Source organism: Corylus avellana, chromosome ca4 (genome assembly GCF_901000735.1).
Source record: "Corylus avellana chromosome ca4, CavTom2PMs-1.0".
NCBI classification, from domain to species: Eukaryota; Viridiplantae; Streptophyta; class Magnoliopsida; order Fagales; family Betulaceae; genus Corylus; species Corylus avellana.
The window spans coordinates 7,456,780-7,481,684 of NC_081544.1; the positions used below are offsets into that span (position 1 = coordinate 7,456,780).

General features: G+C 37.5%; 3 protein-coding genes across 3 annotated transcripts; all 3 read left to right on the forward strand.

Moving 5' to 3' along the window:
• The first annotated feature begins 4,617 nt into the window (after positions 1 to 4,617).
• Positions 4,618 to 7,430, forward strand: LOC132177983 (probable glycosyltransferase At5g03795). The gene is made up of 5 exons (XM_059590453.1): positions 4,618 to 5,043; positions 5,811 to 6,103; positions 6,254 to 6,486; positions 6,925 to 7,074; positions 7,330 to 7,430. The coding sequence occupies exons 1-5, from the start codon at positions 4,618 to 4,620 to the stop codon at positions 7,428 to 7,430; spliced, it is 1,203 nt and encodes a 400-aa protein (XP_059446436.1).
• A 9,559-nt stretch (positions 7,431 to 16,989) lies between these two features.
• Positions 16,990 to 19,585, forward strand: LOC132177984 (probable glycosyltransferase At5g03795). Its single transcript, XM_059590454.1, has 5 exons — positions 16,990 to 17,328; positions 17,942 to 18,213; positions 18,364 to 18,596; positions 19,026 to 19,183; positions 19,493 to 19,585. The coding sequence occupies exons 1-5, from the start codon at positions 16,990 to 16,992 to the stop codon at positions 19,583 to 19,585; spliced, it is 1,095 nt and encodes a 364-aa protein (XP_059446437.1).
• A 2,030-nt stretch (positions 19,586 to 21,615) lies between these two features.
• LOC132177985 (probable glycosyltransferase At3g07620) lies at positions 21,616 to 24,014 on the forward strand. Its single transcript, XM_059590456.1, has 5 exons — positions 21,616 to 22,011; positions 22,460 to 22,749; positions 22,954 to 23,186; positions 23,672 to 23,829; positions 23,922 to 24,014. Exons 1-5 carry the CDS (start codon positions 21,616 to 21,618, stop codon positions 24,012 to 24,014), a joined length of 1,170 nt encoding a protein of 389 aa, XP_059446439.1.
• The last annotated feature ends 891 nt before the right edge of the window (positions 24,015 to 24,905 follow it).

Sequence of the window (24,905 nt, forward strand, 5' to 3'; positions counted from 1 at the left end):
GACCCTCAATCTCAGCTGCCAACTCTGTGGCCTTGGACTCAGCCCTTGCGCGAGCCGCGGCCACCTCGGAAGTTTCGGCCTCCATTATTGACTGCTGTTGGCCCGAGAGCAATAGTTCCTCGTCTTGCTTAGCCACTACCTCCTTTAGCCTGGTATTTTCGGCTTCCAGGTCAGTGACTAAACCTTGGAGGGTGTCGGTCTTATTGGTCGATTCCTTGGCTACCTTCCGGAAGTAGCAGTACAAAACGAACGACTTCATAATACCCTGTGACAAGAATTTTGTCAGTATGTTTATGCATAAAGTAAAAAAAAAAAGGAGGCAGTATACTTACAATGAGTTGAAAATAAATCATCTGCTCTGTCATGCCTTGAGCAGAGATATCGCGTTCCATGGTAAGGCTCTCGTGCAGAATTAAATCCACCAGGGCCGAGAAAGGATTGCCCTTCAGGTCGCCACTGAATTCCGCAAGACGTCCTCCGACAGTCCAATCCACTCCCTGAGGTCTGATTGGCGAAACGGAAGAGGAGGAGGTCTCGGCAACAGATCCTTTCTCACCTTCCGAGGCCTTCCCAGCAACATTGGCCTTCCTAGCTGCTGTGGGTGTCGACATCCGAGCCCTGGCAGCTTTAGGAGCATGGATTTCCGGCACTGCCTCGGCAACAGGGGAGAGAGGTCGAGTTCCTTCGACAGCTACAGTAGGCTCCTCGGTCCTCTCACACACCATAGCTACTGAGCTGTCGGAATGTTCCACCAACTCTATATCATTCAAGATGTGCTGAATATTAGAGCCCAAGGGTTGGAGTGATAAAGATCCAACAGGGATTGCAGTCCCTGCCTCGGCTCCAGCCGAGACCAAGGGAGTGGCATTCAATGGCCGTGCCTGAACAGGCTCGTTTGCAAGAAAGGCCTCAACCTCCGCTATTGGTTTTACCACAGGTCCAGGGGCAGCCTTTCGCCTGGCAGCCAGCAAGCTGGCAAATTGGTCCTGCGCCTTCACCTCTGCTGCTTTTACCAGTTTCCTCTTTTTAGGGTGAGGAGCCTCGGGTTCTCCTAATCCCTCAAGCTCGTCAACCAAGCGCAGAGCCCTAGCTGCCCGAGGTGGAGGGTTAGGTTTTGTAGCCACTTTCAACGGCCCTGAAGTTCGAAATTGTGGAGCGGCAGGAGGGTCCGCTCTCCCACCAATCTTCAGAGCTCCACCTGTTCGAAGTGGAGGATTCTTTTGCTTGGGTGACTCGACCAATTTGCCTTAACCTTTGTCAAGTCTGGTCTTCCGCGGGGTAGCTCCCCGAGTGTTGGCCGCTGGAGGGTCTAAGAAAGGAACCTTTGGGTCTCGGACGACCGCGGAAACAGGTCCCTTCTTACCTCCGCCATCGCCTCTTTCCAATGTGACGAGGCCTCCTCCTTGCGAGGCCGTATTCATTAGCAATGAGTAGCTCAGTAGACTCTCGTGTTTCTGAGTCCACCTTAAGACATCATTTACGCGCCGTTGTTCGTCATCAGTAAGGGCTGGCTCTTTAGAGGCGTTCGTTGCAGGAATGCTGGTTTCCCGAGGCACTCTCAGACCCTGTGCAACTTCGGTAGGGTGAAATTCCCACCTGCCTGTTGCAAAAAAGTACTTTCCCTTCCACGCATGGTTGCTAGAATATTTGCCATCTACATGAACGAATTTCCCCCATTCGTGACTGGAAATTGTATAAGCCATCGCACTTTGGGTTCTTTTGAAGCCGATATAGCCATAAAAATTCTCGAGCTGTGAGATGATGTCCCGGTCCGAGTGCAAAAGGCCACAGCAACACGCAGGCGTAGATAAGTCTCCAGGCGTTGGGCACAATTTGGTGGGGAGCCAGATTCAGATAGCTCAGCAACTCTCGAATGATCGGTGGAAAGGGTAAGCGGAAACCAGCACGGAACATCGTCTCGTCCAGACAAACTTCGTGCGCATCAGAACGCACTATGGCACCCATCCGTTCATCATCGAATCGTAGCTTTACAGATTTGGGGATAAAGCACTCCTCCCGAATTCTGGCTTCATCAGCCTTAGTTAACAACGGCCGCCAGCAGGCTAGGTAGGTGTTGCCGCCGAGGCCGTCGGATCCTGATCCCTCATCTCCAGACATGGTATATAGAAAAAGAAAGAGCTTTCGAAGAACGAAGAGAAAGCAGAAAGCTAGAACTCGAGCGAGAGACGGAGAGAATGGAAGAAGGAAAAGAGGACCATTGCGCTTTAATAAGACCGCCTCGGTAACATGCACATTAAATGCGCCGTATGGAGCAGGCCTCGGCAAGCGACATGTGGACAAACTTTATGACTAAGTTCAATATACCGATGAGGCCTCGGAATACCAACCGACGCCGCCTGAAAATTTTGAAATTTAAATATTCCCTCCGAAATTTAAATTTCAAAATTTTTGCCACCTTATTAATCCGAGACGGAATTGGAAAAACATTAACTGTCTCGGAATTTCTTTCAATAAAAGCTGGCCTCGGTTCATTCCATCAAGACATGAAATTTCTTTAGTTCTACAAACTTCGAAATTGGGGGGTAACTGTTGGGTCATGAACTAGCTTACTATTTATTGAGCAGTCCTTGGGCCCAGCCAGAGGAGGCCCAAGTCCGAGACCTACTCTAAAGGCCCAAGTCCGAGACCTACTCAAGTGATCCGAGACGAGACCTACTCATGTTATCCGAGACCACCAATCCGAGGCAACCCCTAGCCGAGACCATAAAGTCCGAGAATAACTCAGGACATTTAAGTCTCAGTAAAGGGAATAACTCTGATATCTTAAAAGATTACGAAGTTGATCATCTGATCTCAAGTCGCTTAAATCGTGGAAGAACTAACCGACATAATCTTTTCATTCAAAATGTTTGTTCAGCCGATATCAAGGGATAAGATTCCTTAATAAGTGGGAAATCAAATTTCCTCCAATGCTTATAAATACAAGTCATATGATCAAAGCAAAGGTAATCACAACTCTCATAATTTGAGCACTGTAGTTGTTACTATTATCCTTTCCCATTCTGACTTAGGCATCGGAGTGCTCACTCCGGCTCACCCCCGGTCACTTCGATCATTCTTTCTTCTTTGTTGTGCAGTCAAATTGTTCGGGTGTTGGTCCAACTCAAGCTCGGCAAGCGTGCCACGTCATCTTTTGGAAAACTGTGCATCAACACAGTTATTTTTTTTTAAGCTACGGACACGGATTTTCCATTCAATGATATTCTTCCCTCGAATAAATTTTCAATAGTACTGGACGAGAAAGATGTGTATATGGTTAAGCACATTCTTAATGACATAGGAGATGTAGATTCTCCATATTGCAAAACAACTTACTCAAGGTAAAACAATTTATATATCCCAAATTAAAGTTTATATTTATAATTTATTTAATTAGTATTTTAATAAAATCAGGTCCAGAAGCTCTTCGAATGGAACTCACCTCCACTCAGATTTGATGCATTCCACATGGTCATGTACGATCTCTGACTGCGGCTTTAACTCCTCTAAGGGTCGTGATACACACAACGCCGGCGTGCTAGCATGCCAGACAAATTTTTTTTTTTTATTAAAATATTAAAAAAAAAATTCTGTTTTACTTCACCCCTCCTCTAAATATCAATTTTCATAATAAAACCTCGGTTAACCCTTGTGATTCAATCACACATTTGGGGCTGACATGCATGTAAACGTCACACGTCGGATCATCAACTTTCAAATTACGAGGCCTTTGGACACAAATGGAGAAGAATTATTTTATGTGCAAAATTTTATTTTATTGTATCTAACGGTATATGTATTGTCATACAGTAAATATGTACGTGTCACACCATTTAAAATTTTTAAATAATATAACAGTCTATTCAATAATTAACATCCTTCTTTATTGATGGCTTCTAGTGGTGGTGATTAAGGTTTCCTATAACTTTTGTTGGTTTGGTAAGCCATATCGGAGAGCAAGGGGCTCCATTTTTTCATGAATTTCTATGTTCCTCTTCAGCCAAACAAAGTATAGCGTTATCATTAATATTAATTACGTTGATTGTATAATTTCTATTTTTAGTAGAATGTTATACGAATATCATACATCTGAGATAATATCTAAGTAAAAATTAGTATTTTTATTTTATTTTATTTTCTATATATATAAGTACTGATATAAAGGCTAATGATCATCACGTTATATTTCTGATCTATATCAAAAATGGGAAGCTCATAACATTTAAATCGTAACAACTTTATTTTTGTATAAGTCATTCAAATCATAACTACTTAATTCTATACATCGTGGACTTTGTGTTATATTGTTTAGGTTAATCAAAATGGAACGACGACGTATAATAAGTAGTTCACACAAAAGCTTCAAAAAGATTATCAAGTTTGCATTCTAAAGACCTTCATCCGATTAAAAAAAAATTAATGGCCTTCATCCGACGGTCCAGATTCCACTAGACCACTTATATATATATATAACCCAATTTAAATTCCCGCTCCTATTTCCAAATTCTTGTAACGAACCTAACCAACAGAGAAACCGAACGCTTTCTTTTCCCGCTCAAAAATCCAGCCTCTGATTGATCACTTTCCCAAGAAAATCAATCCAAGAAAAAACCAACCATGGCCAGAACAAACTCTCTCAGTGCCACTATTTTTAACCATCTGCCATACAGACTGCGTACGATCATCATCCTTTACTTGCGGTTTAGGCGTATCTGCAACAGGATCATCCTAGCGGTCTTCCTCTTCCTCATTTATAAATTCCTACATCGAGCCTTTGCAGGTATAGCCTCCAGCTCCGAGGAGGTGTTTCGCTTTCCGGAGACCCGTTTCGCGTACGAGCGAATGGAGACTTACCTCAAGATCTACATATACCGGGACAGAGACCCCGGCGCGAACTTTCAGTCGCCGAGGGAGCTGACGGGGATGTACGGGAGCGAGGCCTACTTCTTCAAGAATATCAAGGAGAGTGGATTCCTCACCACAAATCCTCTAAAGGCTCACCTTTTCTTTATTCCCATTTCTTGGCATCAAATGCGCACCGAGGTACGTACATTAATTTCATCAATTTCATTTTGTAATTTTGCAATTTTTTTTTGTTGGGATGAATGAGTATCAGTTTTACAATCTGCACTGAAAACAGTAGATGCCAGATTTTGAAACATATTTCAAAATCGTGTGTGTGTCTATATATATATATATATATATATATATATATCTTGTATTGTTCTAATTAAAGAATGGCACCAGTTAATTTTTCTCGCTTTTCGGAATATGCATATTATATATTCATATTCTAATTGATACTAGTGTTTGAATTAGAGCAGGACATTGTGGTTTGGCAACCGAGAGAGATTAATTAGAGAAAAGATAGATTTCATTTTTGAGAAATTCATGTCTGCAATGTTCAACAGTCTGTGATTTCTAAGCTAATCTTTTCAATGCTTAGGAGGACCAAAGAAAGAGGAGGGAATCAAATGATGAGTTAGGAAATCACATATTGTTGAGTTAGGAATCAAATCAGTAATGCTAATTGCAAAGTAATATATGAAAGAGAAAGGAAAGAGAGTAGCATCGATCTTGAATATATTGATTTATATAATACATAATACATGATAAATATACGAAAAATGTGGTACTTAAATATGCTAACATGAAAAATATATAAGAAATATATGGTAATTAGTCTTGAAAGCATATATGCTTTCAAGACTCATTTGTCTTATACAAATTGTAAGTATTTTGGTTAATTCTCGTTTTGAGAGTTTCTCTCTCTTTCTGATATGCGTCTGTGCATACTTTGTGGAATTCAGGGAACATCTTATGAGAAAATGATCACTATAGTTGAGAATTATCTGGAGAGCATAATCTCAAAGTACCCCTACTGGAACCGAACTGATGGAGCTAATCACTTTTTTATGATATGCCATGACATTGGTTTGGAGGTTACTGATGGAGTTACAATATTTACTAAGAATTTAGTTCGACTTGTGTGTCCAGCTACCTATCATACTCATTCTCTTCCATTCGGAGATATTCCCCTCCCTCCAGTAAATCAATCATTTTCTCATCCACCTGGAGGAAATGCTCTGCCTCAAGTTAATAGGTAACTTCATCTGTTGGAAGGTTTAATTAATTGAGGTTCAATAAAGGGTTGTTCATTGCAGAGATCATTCAGAGGTTCAATATAGTTTTCCAAACAAGTATTTCAATATAGAATGTACAGATAAAATATTGAAGTGGGTGTTTGTTGCAGGACAAGGATTGATCCCTGGGCAGGCATTCCCAATTCTTTAATAAGAGCAAGTCTGGAAGAACAGTGGAAAGATGTTACCGAACTTGAATCAGAACGTGTGTGGAATGATACTGCTGAAGGATATCTGCTACTTCATGACAAAATTCACAGGACTAAGTTCTGCATATGCCCTCATGGATTCCCAGCCAATACTGCCCTTATAGCAGACTCGATCCGTTATGGATGTATTCCTGGTAATATATCATGCATCTTCCTATGGGGTTCTTTTATGCAATGGTGGCACTTTTGCATCTGTTATGAATGTTTGCTACATATTGGAGTTATTCATGTGTGAGCCAGTATTTTTTTTTTTAATTTTTTAATTTTTTTTTCTCTCTACAAATCAAACTGGTTTCATGCAATTTAAGAGTAATGCTATTTATGACGTAGTGGAAAAAATTAGTCCTTGAATCACCAATTTGTAAAAAACAAAAACTAAATAAATAAAGGCTGATTTTTACTGCCTCATCATCCCAGCTGTATTTCAAACGTACATAAACAAAACATGCCAAATCTTCTATGAGATACGATGTATCTTGTTTTCTTCTTCTGCTTTTTTGTTTTCTATTTTCAAAAACTAATAAACAACCCAATATGTGTGTCCATGATGGTGTTTTTGTGTCTCTCTGCAGTTATCTTTACAAACTACACGGATTACCCATTCGCTGATACTCTTGACTGGAAAAAATTTTCAATAATACTGGACAAGGATGATGTGAATCAGCTCAAGGACACTCTTAAAGGCATACGAGAAGCAGATTTCACTGTAATGCAAAACAACTTACGCAAGGGAAACTTTATAGGAAATGATTGATTTAATCATTTTTATATGCAAAACAACACGTGTTATATTTAATTGAAATGGAATATGAATAATAAAAACAAAGTTTGAACTCAAGACAATGATATGTCATGCATGCATTATAACATTGTCTTTTTCTTAGTTCTCTAATTGAGCACCATTGATGTTTCCAACATTGATATGTTTTGAATGTTGGATTAGAAAGTGAGTTATGTTTGAAAATCTGCTCCCTTTGTGAATCAGGTCCAGAAGCACTTCCAATGGAACTCACCTCCACTCAGATTCGATGCATTCAACATGGTATTGTATGATCTCACTGTGCTCGCCAATGTTTGACTGCAACTTTTACGAACCTTTTCTTTTTTTGTCTCTATATTCAGCATCCCTGCTTCAGTATCAAGTAAAAATTCTCTGTATATCTATTAACACTTCTGTCACAAAACCTTGAGGAATAAAGTGTTGTATTTTGACCAAATGTATATCTAAAACATTTCTTTTGTCTCATTAAAAGGAATTTTTTAGATAAACAACTTAACCCCTCAACTTCCATTACTTTTACAATTATCTCATAAAGTTCAAAAACTTTCAATCAAGTGTATGAAACTTCTAATTTTTTGCAATGTCATAAATCCGTTAGATTTTTTTCATTAAATCTTGTCAAAATTCCCAAAATACCAAATAAAATGAAGAAATTACAAAGATTCAAGTGTGGATATTTTTGCAAATTATGTTAAATCCTGACCAACGCGAATCTTTGCTTCTTTATATATATAAATTGGGGTTATTTTGATAATTTTAACACCCCCTCCATTGGGTTTAACGAAAAACCTAATGGAGGGGTGACATTGCAAAAAATTAAAAATTTGATACACTAAGTTAAGAGTTTTTGAACTTTGGGGAGTAACTGCAAATGTGATTTTTCATTATTTTGGTCGGTTTGGTCATTGGTTGCCTCGTTGGTAAATTTTTAAAAAAAACTTATTGCGGATGTGTTAAAAAAAAAAAGAAAAAAAAGAAGGATATTTAAACGCGTTAAAAGTTGAGTCGCAATAATTTTTTAGACAGTGTCACAGCTATGGCAGGCTTTTAAAATGGAGTTCCAACAAAAAGAAAAATAAAACGAAGTCACAATTGGGCAAATGTGCATTTTCGTCAACTAAAGGCTAATTTAAAACGTGAAGAAAGAATAAAAACACATCTCACATCGTCTTCAACCTTTTGTCTAACCTAAAATGTCTGAAACTCTATGTAACAAAAAAAAAATCTTGTTTGCCCCTGATGTATAATAAGTGGCTGAGTCGTTGATGATGATATCTATTGCCCCTAATGAGTGGCTTAGGGTGGGGCAACCAAGACATTTGGAGATTTTTTACCATAAGTAAGAGAAAATTTTGGGGGTTGAGAGGGGGCATTTGACCCCTCTCGATCCCCCTTCTCTCCACCCCTGTACGGGAGAAGGGCCTACTTCTTCAAGAATATAGGAGAGTATCTTCCTCACCACTGATCCAGTTAGGCTCACCTTTGAAAATATATAAACAACTCCAAACAACACCTAGAAGGGAGTTGAATAGGTGTATGCAAATAATACACGGGAATTAAAAATAACAAATCATACAACCAATCATTCACCAAAATATGTAAAGCAGTAAATCAATCTGACACAGATATTTTGGTGACGAAGAGAAAACCTTTTAGAAAATTCTCTAAAATTAAAACCTCTTCGGGGCAGCCAAACCCTTTATATTTACAAAACCTTTGAAGTTGACAATTCAAAACCCAATGACATCTACTTTATTTCCATTTCTTGGCATCAAATGCGTAGCCTGGTATGTATATAGATTGATTGATTTCTCTCTTTACGTACACAAGTATGTGTATTTCTGGTATTGTTCTAAAGAATGGATGAAGTAGCTCAGCATGCCCCAAGGATACAAGAGCTCTTCTAATTCTAGGGCTAGGAGAGGATGCTCACCAAGTACCGATCGGTAGCCAAGATACTGGTCCAGGAGTTCCATGCGAACCTCCACTGCCAGCACCACAACTACTTTATGACATGGCTGCGAAGGAAGCCTATTGTGGTGACCCCGGACTTGATGAGCAGTATCACCGAGGCATTGAGGATGGCAAACCCCGCATTCCCCTTGGTGGTCAACGCTATATGATGCAAATTGCATAGCCGTCAGTTTGTTTTATTTTCTAAACCGACTTTATGTTATATGTTATTATTTTATTAGGGTTAGGGTTTGGGAGTCTTTATTTTGTTATTTTATTAGGTTTAGGATTTTGGGGGTATTTATGTCATATTTTATTAGGTTTAGGGTTTTAGGCTATAAATATATGCTTATAGCCTTTAAAGAAGGAAAGTTATTGTTTATTATTGATTATGTTGAATAAGAATTACTTATAAGTGAGTTTTCTTGATATTTTTCCTTGAAATCATAGATAGACTCTATATTGATGTTCTTCGCTACAGCTCACCAAGTCACGCTGCATCAGTTGGTATCAAAGCTCAGTTACTTTCCATGAATGGGGAGGCGTGACCGTTGTGTAGACATGAACGAGGTGCACGTGCGCATGGAGATAGCACGTAAGGAGCAACCGGCAATTCGCTTACGGCACATGAGTGGTGGGCTGAACGGTTGTCGTCGCCAACCAAGATTGCGATTCGCGAAGGCGAAAGACAAATCTATCGCTGAACATTGGCAACACACGGAGGATCGATTCAGGGCTATGAGGGATCAAATTGAAGACCTCACTAACAAATTATCCAACTTGCGTGGTCAACATGGGAACGGATCTAGAAACCTGTTTGCGAGGCTCCGAACGCACAAACGCCAGCACCTTGCACAAGCTTATGCTAGTCGGGGAGTGAGTAGATTCGAACTTAAAATTCCGAAATTTGACGGGGATCTATAACCCAACGAATTTCTGGATTGGGTGTTAGCTGTTGAAAAGGTTTTTAAATTCAACGGGGTGCTCGATAAACAACAAGTCTTTTTGGTGGTACACACATTCCGAGGAAGAGTTGTTGCGTGGTGGCAACAACTGAAGAAAACTAGGATGCGGCAAGGCAAATTGAAGATCAATAGTTGGGAGGAACTATTGAAATATATGCGAGTTGCTTTTTTGCCCCATAGTTATACCATGGGCCAAAAATCACAAAATTGGAGACAAGGGTCTATGGCTGTGATAAGGAAAATAGAAAATTCCTACAAAAAAATGGTATTTAGGGAAATAGGGAGTGAGGCGAAGAGTCCATGACAGGCCAATTGGATCCTTACTTGCCAACTACAAATCCATAAACCGAATCCATATTTTGTGGAGGAGGAAAAAGAATCTGTGGATTGAGAGTTTCAGGAATCCGAATTCATTGATGAAGAGTTCTGACAAAAAGATGTTGAAGATCCTTCGCAAGGATTTGTGGCTTGGGATTCCCCACCAACTTATGATGAGGAGCCCGAAGAAGATGATTCATGGGAAGAGGAAAAACCCCCGGAAGAGCACGAAGAAGATGGGTTTTATCCCATGTTTGACGGCCTCTACCCCGAAAAAGATGACCAATTGGACGGGGAAGAATACGAAGAAGATGGGTTTTTTCCCATGTTTGATGGCTTCTAGCCCGAAGATGATCAATTGGAAGAGGAAGAGCCCACGGATGACATCACCGATTATGAAGAGGGTGGTGAAGACCTTTTAGGTGAAGTGCCTAATTTTAATGGTGAAGAGGTTGATTATGTTGATTTTCTTGGTGTTGAAGAAATTTTAAATTATCCTAACGAAGATTATGGTGAGTTTGATGCGGATGAGGAAAATTATATGTTCACAAGGGAAACAATGGCTGACCCTTTCTTGAGTATTTTCATGGCACGTGGAAGGGAAAATGAGCGAGAGAAGTATGGCAAATCCAAAGTATTGCCAAGTGGTGTGTGGGGCCGTCACAACAACCGTCAAGGTATTCTGAGGATGAGGAGCATCACGCTTACTATGAGGTGTTGTCTTGTTTTGATCTTGAGGAAGGGTGAGTGGAACGAGTTGATAGGGCATCCAAAGGACCATGGAAAGAACCGACCAAATTCGAGGACGAATTCTCTCCAACAAGGGGAGAATGATGCAGATTGCGTAGCCGTTAGTTTGTTTTATTTTTAAAACCGACTTTATGTTGTTATTTTAGTAGGGTTAGGGTTTGGGGAGTCTTTATTTCGTTATTTTATTAAGTTTAGGGTATTGGGCTATAAATATATGCATATAGCCTCCAGAGAATGGGAGTTGTTGTTTATTATTGATTCTTTTGAATAAGAATTACTCATAGATGAGTTTTCTTCATATTTTTCCTTGAAATCATAGATAGACTCTATATTTTGAAAAGAATTCTTAGGTCATTAATAGACTCAAGATCTAGAATTACATATCTGCTGCTTTATTGATGTTCTTCGCTGCAGCCCACTAAGTCACGCTGCATCATTATACCTACTTGCCGCCAGCTTGTGGGGTGCTTTGTTGAAGGGTGGCCTCATTAGATAGAGCTAGATGGGCAAGGGGATTCATCGTGAGTGATCGCATGGATGAGACCTGACTTGTCTATTGCATCATGATCAGATGGATACTCCCAGTCAGGAGGCTCGCCACCATCACTTGGGATAGAGCTCTTTGCGTCCATGCAATTCCTATTCAAGCTCCGATTGATTTCGCCTTTTTGTTCTCGATCATGAAGGATGTGATGGTGGAGGACCTCAGGAAATTTCTCCCTTATAGGGCCTTAATCACAAGGATTTTGGAACACGCTAAGGTATCTCTGGAAGACCAGCCTCTCACATTCCTAGAGGGACCCTTCACCTCCTGATTCTTCAATGCGAGCAGGTCACATCTTGGCAAGGCAATTGCAACTACTTGAGCTCCACGAGCCCAACAGTCGGCAGCGAGAGGACAATCGTCGAATGGAGCCTCATTCTTGCGATTTGCCCCACCTGCTGAGGCCGGTTTCGACTACGACCGCATCATGGAGATCCTTTCCTAGCAGGGCCAGGACATTGCCCGACCGGGAGAACAGATGACAGCTCTTCGCAAGGAGATGGGGCGCTTGTCCACAACATTTGCGGAAGAGAGGAGAGAGACAGCCACTGATCGGAGCAACAATGGTGTCAACACTGGGAGGATTCTCGACATGCACAATAGGAAAGTAGGACCACCCCTGAACGGGAAGGATTATGGGCTTCATGGCTCAAGTACCAACCATGGAAGACGGAGCCCCAGAGGTCGGGGCTTGGCAAGACGTAGCCCTAGGGGTGCTTAGTGGCCTTTCTTTTACTTTATTTCATTGTCGGTTTGTATTTTGTTACATTTTATAAGTCCACCCTAATGGTGGCAATCTTGATATGTACATATTTGGTTATATTTCTATGTGGCATCTAGTTTTACTTTTATGTTCATCTTTAGTGTTTAATGTTGTTTCTTCACTTCTCCTTCAAGAATTATTTTATGTTTTGTTATCTTTTCAAAACATCGGACTCCCTTTTAAGAAGGGCATTTTCAAAACGTTGAAATTTCAAGGACAAAATTTTTATAAGATGGGGAGAATGTGATGCCCCAAAATACCAAAACCTTAAGAACGGGATTTATTAAAAAAAAAAACATCTTGTTTTAAATCAAAAAAAAAAAACAACAAAAAAAAAACCAATTAATTTTAAAAAGTTATAATTATGACCATAAGAGTGCAACTCTTTTGGGAGAAAAACCTTCTATTTGAAAAATAGCCGAAAGACCAAAAATCAGCTTCTAACTGAACGTTCACTGGGGACCACTGAACGTTCGAGCTTAACCCTAGTACGAACGTTCGCACGAGGACCACACCAAATGTTAGCTAACTAAATTTTAAATCATTGGGCATTGATCGAACGTTCAACCTGCAACCCTAAAACCATTGTGTACACCGAACATTCGCACCTAAGTACCGAACGTTTGGTGACAGTTTGGAAAGAAATTTTAACCCATTCTCCTAATTTTCAGACCCTTGCACACCCTCCCCAACTGCAAATACCCCTTCTTCTCACCCCAAACTCCACCCCTACACTAGAAACCCTAATCCTAGAGTGAGAAGAGATTTTTAAGAGAGAAGGAGAAGGCTTAGAAGTGATTTGCCATCTTCAAGGTAAGATCTTCTGGATCTACTTGGTTTTCATGTTATCTTTATGATTTTCATGCACTTAACAAGTTTCAAAGTGCCCTTATAAATTGTGTTATCAGTCTCTTTAAGAAGAGAGAGAGAAAAAAAAAAAAAAAAAAAAGGTTTCAAACGTTTTAAGAACACCTAGTGTTTGCCTAGACTTGCATGCTATTATGGCTTGTTATATTTACATGTACTCATTAAAAACCTAAGATGAGAATTGTTACGTGATGAATTGGAGTTAGGAGCTTTGCATACATTCTGGCCACTAACCGAACATTCTCTGCATTATGACCAAACGTTCACCCTCGAAACTGAACATTCGGCCATAAGCTAGAACGTGCGAACAGTATCTAGAATTGGTGAAAATAGGATTTTTGTGACCTTAGGCTAGCTCACTACTCGATAGGATCCCGCGTGTTTAGAATAGACATTCTAGTACAATGGCCAGGGCACCTGTGATGGGTGCCAAATATTGCATATTTGGGCCCCTTAATTTGCATTTGTTAATCCTTTAGCTTTATTATGTTCTAATGTTTGTGTTAGTTTTGGTGTTTTAGTGTTTTGAAGCTTGCCAAGGGTAAAACGTGGATTTAATGGGAGAAATACCAGTTTTTTTGGAAGAAAATCACCAAGGCGGCAAGGTACGTCTAGACAGACGTGTGCTCAAGCGCACGTCAGTGCCGCTTGAGCGCACAAAAGCTTAGTAGCCCATCCGGATGGCTAAAAGGCCTGTCCGGACGACCACGTATCAGACAGTAGACCTGAGCCGTTTTGGGCCCTAAAACCCTAGAAAATAAGTTATAAAAAGAATACGAAATTTTAGAAGAAGGGGGGCTGCTAGAGACGATTTTTGGAGAGAATAGGAGCAAAAAGGCTAGGGTTTTCTAATTTTTGGTGGCTTTCAATTTGAATTTTATCATTGTAAGTTTCTCAATTTCTATGGATTCCCATTTGGTTGTATTTTCTTGCAATTCCATGAGAGGCTAAATCTCCAATTAAGGTTGAGGAAGAAGTCTCACAAATGATTAGCAATGTATGATTTTCATGTAAATTGATACTTTTCCAATGATATGAATTATATTTCTCATTGTTCTGTTTATATTCAATTAATTGTTGATCACTTTTAATCGATTACTTATTTTATTTATTAAATATTGGGTATCCATTGTCATTAGTTCATTGGATACATCAGATTATTTGATTTAAGTTGGATATCCATTGTGATTTGTGTAAAGCACAGATACATTGGATGATTTAAGATAATTTCACGTAATTGATTGCTTTGTTTTATTTGCTTAAAAAAATTGGATATCCCTTGAGATTTGTTCTACGGATAGATTTGGTGTTTCGATTGAAATTGGATATCTTTTGTGATTTACGGATACATTTGATGATTTGATTGAAATTGGATTCCTTTTGTGATTTATGCAATGAATTGATACATGGGATGATTTTGATTAACTTTTTGAAGCATAGTAAAACATACATATGATTTAATTTGTGAGAACTTCGGATTAATATTGATGAATACGGAATATGTTGTTATGATTCGGTGAGTGTGGATTCCAAACTCTTAGTGTTTTTCTTTTGATTTATTTTCCTTTATTTAGTTTATGTTTAGTCTTTTTATTTTGAAAAACCCAAAATTCAAACATCTTTTGGAACTAGGTTAGGATTAAATTAGTTTAGATATAATTTGTTCTTAAAAAAACAATTTCCTATAGGATCGACCTCACATTTTCAATCCGTTAACTGCAAACGATTCATGCACTTACGAGTAATTAAAATTTATACAATAATCGGCATTGTATTACGGGTCCCTCGAAACAACGCCAACCCTATTGAGAAGAAGTAATATATAGGGTAGATCATATTTGATAGTTATGATCTATTAAAGCATTAGTTTTCTAAATTAAGAATTATAGGCGATTGTTGATTGGATTACACCCAATCTTCTCATAAACCAAAACCATACTTTGTGTGTAATGATAGAGGAGACACCTATTTTGTTTAAAATAAATATATGTTTACTTATGCACTTAAATAACTATATGTACTTGTACAATGTTTACCTATTTTTTTTACGAAAAGAAGTCCGAAGACTATTGTACTTATATAATGTTTTATTAAAATAATTGTATTTCGATTAGTAGCTCCTGGCCAATGATTGATGATAGTACATGCATGCTTGATGATTTATTTTAGATACCTCAGATCATCATTTTCACCTTTTTTTTACAATTACTCTGACTATGCTTGATGGGCAATTCTTTTAGTCAATTACCAATTAACTGAATTTGAAAATTGCGAGTAACCCTACCAAAATAGTCAGGGCAAGTTTTGGAGGCGTTATAGTAGAAAAATAAAGTGTCCAAAAGTTCTTTACCGACTATAAATGCACCTCTCTACCTCTCTTTCTCCACTCCTGGCAATGATGTGTACTTTCATTAATTTTATAGATAGAGGTGTTATCTTTGTTGTTATGGTTGAAGTAAAATACTATCAAAGTAATCTCTTGTAACGTGTGGTGCGCGAAAGGTGATTAACCATATTTATTAACTGAGAAATACTTGCTCATCAAGGTCAACAGATGGCAGTTGGATCCACAGATGGTCAGCATAGCTCCCATTTGTGAAATAGCATTACTCTATTCGTAATATTTAAGATTACGAATGAAGAGAAAATTAATCCAATACCACCGAAACCTGAAAAGCCCAAGCGACGTCGATGCATGGTATGTACACGTCAACTCACGGATCATATTTCAAGATTAATTACGAGTTACTTGAGTAATAGTTTGAGAGGAGTACGTAGACCTTTCCCTAAATGTAAAATAGTGTGCTAAACGCACATTGCATAAGATATTCATTCTTTATGGTGTGTATTAAGCAATGTTATTTAGTAGAATATTACATGAATACCATGCGTATGAGATCATGTGTCAATGAAAATTAGCATTTTTTTTACAAGTTGATGCAATGATGATTTTCATTGTCACGTCATCAAGTTAATAGCCTACTCGATGTGTATTACGTACATAATACGCTAATGATCTAATCTATACAAACATGGGATGCTCATAACAACTTTATTTTTGTATAAGTCATTTAAATCATAACTACTTAAGGGCATGTTTGAGATTGTTTTTGATGAGTCTAAAAGTGTTTTTAATACTCAAAAAGGCCATTTGAAGAGATAAGTATTTTTAAGGGTCCAACAAGCTTAAAAATTGCAAAAAAAAACACTTTTGACAAAAATTTAAAAATGAAGCTTTTGCCCAAAAGCTCTATTTGTCACATGCAATCCCAAACAGACTCTAAGACTCTAATTCTATAACATAGTGAACTTTGGGTTATATTGTTTAGGTTAATCAAAATGGGACGACGAGGTATAATAACAAGTAGTTTGGCTCACAAAGCTTCAAAAGAATTATCAAGTTGTTGGCAACCCATTGCAGGTGCGGAATTCTAAAAGCCTTCATCCGACGGTCCAGATTCCAGTAGACCAATATATATGCATAAATAAAACCCAATTTAAATTCCCGCTCCCATTTCCAAATTCTTGTAACGAACCTAACGAACAGAGGAACCGAACGCTTTCTTTTCCCGCTCAAAAATCCAGGCCTCTGATTGATCACTTTCCCGAGAAAATCAATCCAAGAAAAAACCAACCATGGCCAGGAGAAACTCTCTCAGTACCATTTTTTTAAACCATCTGCCATACAGACAGCGTATGATCGTCATCTTGCGGTTTGGGTGTATTGGCGTCGGGATCTTCCTCTTCGTCATTTATAAATTCCTACATGCAGGTACTGCCTCCGGCTCCGAGGAGGTGTTTCGCTTTCCGGAGACCCGTTTGGTGTACGATCGAATGGAGAGGTACTTCAAGATCTACATATACCAGGACAGAGACCCCGGCGCGTACTTTCAGTCGCCGAGGGAGCTGACGGGGATGTACGGGAGCGAGGCCTACTTCTTCAAGAATATCAAGGAGAGTCGCTTCCTCACCACAAATCCTCTTAAGGCTCACTTCTTCTTTATTCCCATTTCTTGGCATCAAATGCGCACCCAGGTATGTACATTAATTTCATCAATTTCATTTTGCAATTTTGCAAAATTTTTTTTTTTTTTTGATGAATGAGTAAACAGTATGTGTGTGTATAATACAAGAAATATATATATATATATATATATATATATATATATATATTTCTTGTATTGTTCTCGCTTTTTTCACTATGTTCCGTCTACTCGGCCAATCACTGGTGTTTAAATATGAGCCACTAGTTCCAACATTTAAGCTAATCTTTTAATGCTTAGGAGGACCAAAGAAAGAGGAGGGAATCAAATGATAAGTTAGGAAATCACTTACTGAGATTTCTTTACATTGTTGAGCTTTGATATAAACTTAGTTGGTAATAATTGTGTGGAGTGAAATCAGTAATGCTTATCTGCTGGTAAGCTTTTCCAATTTCATTTTCTAATTGGAAAATAATATTGATTTATATGATACATAATACAAAATAAGAAATATATAAGAAATATTCAAATTACAGGCATATATGCTTTGAAGACTCATTTGTCTTATACTATGTTTGCTACAACTTGCAAGTATTTTGGTTAATTCTCGATTTGAGAGTTTTCCTCTCTTTCTGATGTGTGTCTGCAATATTTGTGGAATTCAGGGAACATCTTATGAGAAAATGATCAGTATAGTTGAGAATTACGTGGAGAGCATAATCTCAAAGTACCCCTACTGGAACCGAACTGATGGAGCTGATCACTTTTTTTTGATATGTCATGACATTGGTTTGGAGGTTGCTGATGGAGTTTCAATATTTATTAAGAAGAATCCAATTCGACTTGTGTGTCCAGCTACCTATGATACTCATTCTATTCCATACAAGGACATTCCCCTCCCTCCAGTACATGAATCATTTTCTTCATCTGTTGGAAGGTTTTCTTAATTGAGTTTGGCCAACTTTTTTATAGTAGTTAGCTGTTGTTCATTGCAGAGATCATTCATAGTTTCAATATAGTTTTCCAAACAAGTATGAATTCAATATAGAATGTACAGATAGAATATTGAAGTGGGTGATTGTTGCAGGAAAAGGATTGATCCCTGGGCAGGCATTCCCAATTCGTTAATAAGAGCGAGTCTGGAAGAACAGTGGAAAGATGTTACTGAACTTGAATCTGAACGCGTGTGGAATAATACTGCTGAAGGATATCTGCTACTTCATGACAAAATTCACAGGACAAAGTTCTGCATATGCCCTCATGGATTCCCAGCCAATACTGCCCTTATAGCAGACTCCATCCGTTATGGATGTATTCCTGGTAATATATCATGCCTCTTCCCATGGGGTTCTTTTATGCAATGGTTTTATACATGTGGATCTGTTATAGTTATACTATCCACAAGAATCTTTGCTAAATCAAACTGGTTTCATGCAACATGTTAAATCACACATAGGGGTTTTCTAATTTTTCCAAATTAAGAGTAATGTTATTTAATAGTACTGTCATACGACTACTATATAACTTAATAATGTGAAAGTAAAAATTAGAAATTGGATCAGCACTTTGTTAAAAATAAAAGGGCTGATTTTTACTACATAATCATTCCAGCTATATTTCAAACATATACAAAACAAAACAAAACGTAAGTATCTTGTTTTCTTCTTCTGATTTTTTGTTTTCTATTTTCAAAACTAACAAACAACCCAATATGTGTCCATGATGGTGCTTTTATGTGTCTCTCTGCAGTTATCTTTACAAGCTACACGGATTACCCATTCGCTGATACTCTTGACTGGAAAAAATTTTCAATAATACTAGACGTGGATGATGTGAATCGGCTCGAGGAAACTCTTGAAGGCATACGAGAAGCAGATTTCATTGTAATGGAAAACAACTTACGCAAGGTAAACTTTATCGGAAATGATTTATTTAATTATTTAAATTAATATTCTAACTCTCTCTTTTATATGCAAAACAACACGTGTTATATTTAATTGAAATGAAATTTAAAAACAGAGTTTAAACTCAAGACCTTAATGTGAATGATATGTCATGCATGCGTTATAACGTTGTCCTTTTCTTCGTTCTCTAATTAAGCACCATTGTTGTTTCCGACATTGAACACTCAGCCTGCAATGTCCAAAATGGATATGTCTTGAAGGTTGGATTAGAAAGTGAGTTATTTTTGAAAATCTGCTCCCCTTGTGAACCAGGTGCAGAAGCACTTCCAATGGAACTCACCTCCACTCAGATTCGATGCATTCAACATGATCATGTACGAACTCAGTGTGCTCGCCAATGTTTGACTGCAAGTTTTACGAACCTTTTTTTTTTTTTTTTTTTGCTTTATCTTAAATTATAATGACTATTATGAGTCATTTGCCTATTCTCTGTATACTACTAAGAGGAGATTAACACTTCTGTCACGAAACCTTGAGGAATAGAGTGTTGTATTTTGATGAAATGTATATCTAAAACACTTCTTTTGTCTCATTAAAATGAATTTTTTAGATAAAGAACTGAACCCCTCAACTTCTATCACTTTTACAATTATCCCATAAAGTTCAAAAACTCTCAATTTAGTGCAAGGAATTTCTAATTTTTTGTAATGTCACCAATCTGTTAAGTATTTTCATTAAATTATGTCAAAATTTTCAAAATACCAAATAAAATAAAAATAATGGGTAACTTCACTTTAAACTCCTGAATTACCACGTGATTTGACAAGACCCCTCCACCCCCCGAACTTCAAAACTTCTCAATTTGAACTCATGAACTTTTAATTGCACTCAATTTGGACCCTCCGTCAGATTTTTAAACGTTAAAAGTGAGACAATGACGTTTATACCCCTAACTTTTCATAAAATTTCAAATTTACCGTTAATTTCAAATTAAAAATTAAAATATATATATATATATATATATATATATATATATATTATTAAAAAAAAAATCACAAGGTGACCCCTGGTTGGGCCAGCTTGTGACCCTTTTTTTTTCAAAACAAAAAAAAATTCCATTGTTTTCAAATTTTTTTTAATAAAAAGAAAATTGAAGGGTAATTTTGTCTTTTTAAGAGTGTTAATGGCAAAAAAATTGATGGAGGGGAGGGGAGGGGGGTAAATTAACTGCAATTGAAAGTTTAGGGGCTCAAATTGAGAGGTTTTGAAGTTCATGGGGCTTGTCAAATTGCATAGTAATTCAGGGGTTTAAAGTGAAGTTATCCCAAAAAAAATTTACAAAGATTCATACATGCGTATTTTTGCAAATTCTGTTAAATCTTGACCACCACTTGAATCTTTACTTCATTTTTTCAAAAAAAAAAAAAAAAAATTAAGGTTATTTTGATAATTTTAACACTCCTCTATTTGGATTTAACGGAAAACTTAATGGAGAGGTGACATTACAAAAAATTAAAAATTCAACACACTAAATTAAGAGTTAATTAATTTTGGGTAGTAATTGCAAATGTGATGGAAGGGTTAAGTGAAGTTTCCAAAAAACCAAAAAACAAAGAACAAAAAATCATTTTGCTGATTGGTTGAGAAAAAAACTTCAAATTCTTAGAAATGGTTTTCTAATATTAAGATGAGTACTGTCAAATAGCCATATCGTTTTGTATAAGGAAATTCTGTCTAAAATTTTATTCTATAATAGCAAAGACTATGACAAGAATTGGGTGCCGGATTCTTTATTACAATTGCACTATAAATGTATATCCCAACGGGCAACACCAAATTGCTAACTTATTCCAATTGAATAAGGGAGGCAAAAGATGTAAGCCAATTTTTTTTATTTTTTTTTTAAGCAGACTGTTATGCGATTGTCATGCATTTAGGATGACATAGCAGTGAATAAAACCAGTTATTCTTTTTTTAACAAGTGTTGATTCAAAAGCTGATTATCAAATTGCATGACAGTAGTGTAACAGCCTACTAAAAAAGCATTACTTGATGTGTATTCCATAATACACTAATCTATATATATATAAAAAAAAAAAATTAAAAAAATAAAATAAAATGGAAAGTTAATGTCATTTAAATCATAACGGCTTATTTCTATAACATATGGGACTATGGATTATATTGTTTTAAGGTTAATCGAATGGGACGACGACGTATAAACTACCGACGGTCCAGATTCCACTAGACCATAGATTGATTGATTAAATATATAAAGCCAATTGAATATCCCGCTCCCGTTTCGAAATCTTGCAACGAACCTAACAAACAGAAGAACAGAATTACTTTCTTTTCCCGCTCAAAAACCCAGGCCCTCCTCCTCCTCCTCCGATCACTTTAATTCCCGAGAAAATCCATCCAAGAAAAAACAAACCATGGCCAAGAGAAACCCTCCACAAAGGCGACGCTGGCGCTTCACAGACTTTATCTACACCCCGACCATCATCCCTGTAGCCATACTCTTCCTCTTCCTCATTTACCGCTATAAATTCATACGTCAAGAATTTTCAGGTATCGTCTCTCATGTGTTTCACACTACGGAGAGGAGTTTCGCGTGGGACTACATTCGGATGGAGAGGAACTTGAAGGTCTACATCTACCGGGACATAGACCTCGGCGGCTACTTTGAGCCGCCGACGGAGCTGACGGGGATGTACGGGAGCGAGGCCTACTTCTTCAAGAATATCAAGGAGAGTATCTTCCGCACCATTAATCCTCTTCAGGCTCAACTCTACTTTATTCCCATTTCTTGGCATCAAATGCGCAGCCTGGTATGCATACAGATTGATTGATTTCTCTGTTTCTTGTATGTATGTATGTGTGTGTGTGTGTGTGTATTTCTTGTATTGTTCTAAAGAATGGCATCACTTAATGAATTTGTTCTTGCTTCACAGAATATGCATGTTATTCAATTGATTCCTGATGCAATTCAATCTACTGACACAAAATCACATGTTTTGAAAATTGTGTTTAAATTGGAGGGAGATTAAGAGAAATGATTTATGCAATTTTTACTTAATGTCTGCAATCTTTTTAATGCTGAGGAGGACCAAAGAAAGAGGAAACCAGCTGGGTTGTAATGAATTAGTGTCACATGAGATTAATCAGTAAAATTATGAACCAAAATATATAAGAAATATTATTATACTATATATGTTTGATAATTCTTGTATTGAGAGTTTTCCTGATATGTGTCTGTGCATACTTTGTGGAATTCAGGGAACTTCTTATGAGAAAATGACCACTATTGTTGAGAATTATGTCCAGAGCTTAATCTCAAAGTACCCCTACTGGAACCAATCTGATGGAACAGATCACTTTTTTGTGATATGTCATGACAATGGTGTTGAGGTTGCCGATGGAGTTCCATTTCTTAAGTACTCAATTCGACTTTTGTGTCCATCTACCTATGATACTCATTCTCTTCTATACAATGATATTGCCCTCCCTCCAGTAAATCAATCATTTTCTCATCCACCTGGTGGAATTGACCTCTTTCATCTTAATAGGTAACTTCATCTGTTGGAAGGTTTTCTTAATTGAGGTTCAATATATAGCACATGTTTGGCCAACTTTTTTTATTTTTTGTTTTACCATTCTGATTTTTCTACATATCCAAACAAAGAAACAAGTATTTCATATCATGTCAATGAAAAAACTTTGCTGTCTATTTGAATGTACAGATAGAATATTGAAGTGGATGTTTGTTGCAGGACAAGGTGGGATCCCTGGGTACTCATGCCCAATTCTGAAGTAAGACATCGTCTGGAACATCAGTGGAGGGATGATACTGAACTTGACTCTAAACGTGTGTGGAATGATACTGCTGAAGGATATCTGCTACTTCATGACAAAGTTTATAGGACAAAATTTTGCATATGCACTCATGGATTCCCAGTCAATACTGCCCTTGTAGCAGACTCCATCCGTTATGGGTGTATTCCTGGTAATATCATCTTCCCATGGGGTTCTTATAAGCAAAGGTTTTATATAAATTAGTCTTTTTTTCTTTTTTCTTTTCTTTTTTCTTTTGGTGCAAATGTCTACATTATTCATATACATTTTTGCATACGTATTTTGAACACTTTTTTCAAATTAAAAACAAAAAACACCTTCCAAAACATAACCTTGTGTTGAAAAACTCTTTTAACATAAAAATCTGATGGCGAGCATGACATATTTTGTGGTTCTAACACGCTAGGAGCCTGTTCGGGATTACATTACCTTTGCTGCCATTTCCCCACTACCCCTGGTTTGAGGACTTGGGGTTCTGATGCTTGCTCGATCTCTACCTAATGTGGATATTTGTATTTGAATTTGTAATTTTTTTTTTTTTTTTCGAAGGTCATCTCTTTGTTCTTGCTTAATCTTTTAGCTGAACTGTTTATTTTAATTGTGTCCATGATGGTGCTTTCATGTGTCTTTCTGCAGTTATCTTCACAAACTACTTGGATTTCCCATTCAGTGTTATTATTGACTGGACTAGATTTTCAATAGTAGTGAACGAGGTTGATGTGAGTCGGTTGAAGAATATTCTTAATGGCATAGGAGAAGCACAATTCTCCATAATGCAAGACAACTTGCGCAAGGTAAAACTTACAAGAAATAATTGATTTAATAATTTAATTAATATTCCAAAACCAATTTAATGCAAATGATATCTCCTTCATTTGTGAATCAGGTCCAGAAGAACTTCCAATGGAACTCACCTCCCCTCAGATACGATGCATTCCACATGGTCATGTACGATCTCTGGCTGCATGGCGACTTCTGAATGACTGCAAGTTTATGAACATTTTTTTTTTCCTCTATATCCAACATACCTGCTTCAGAAGAAAAACTAACTGAAATTCTGTGTATACTACTTCGTACGAGGAGATTAACACTTGTGTCACAAAACCTTGTGGAATAAAGGGTTGTATTTTGATCAAATGTAAATCTGAAACACTTCTTTTGTCTCGTTAAAAAAAATCATTTTACTGATTGGTTTAAGAAAAAAACTGCAAATCCTTACAAATGGTGTGGAAATTCTTTCTCATTTTAAGGAGGGTAATTGCACTATAAATGTATATCCCCAATGCAATATCAAAATACATAAATTCTTACAACCAGCAAGCGCATGGAATTCTTCAAATTACAGAAGCGAATAATGTAGCTTCAGCAGTTTCCAAATGAAGAAAACATAAGCTGGAACCTTCAAACTGGCCACTTGTTAGTAACATAAGCAGTGACATGAATCATGATCATGAAACCAGAAAGGTTCATAAGCCAGCTTCAGCTGAAATAAGAGAAGAGAAAGATGGTCTTCATGGATATATATGAGCGAGAACAAAATAAGGCGAGATATTTGTTAAACTACCAGTTATCCCAAAAGTTTAAGCGGATAGAAAGAGATAAATTTAATCACTTAATCATTACTTTAACGAGGCTCAACACGTGGAATATTTAATTTAAATGGAGGGTAATTTGACGGAGTCAAGGTTCGATCCCATAATTTTTGGTACCATGTTAAATTACCACTTATCCCAAAACTTAAGCTTTTAGTATATCAATAGTGAAGCCGAATGAGAGTTTCATTTGAGACTTTGAATGGAGGATTTAGGCCTGAGATATCCGAAGGCAGAGCAAAGAAAAGCATAAAGATTGTGATGTTGGTTGCACGGAG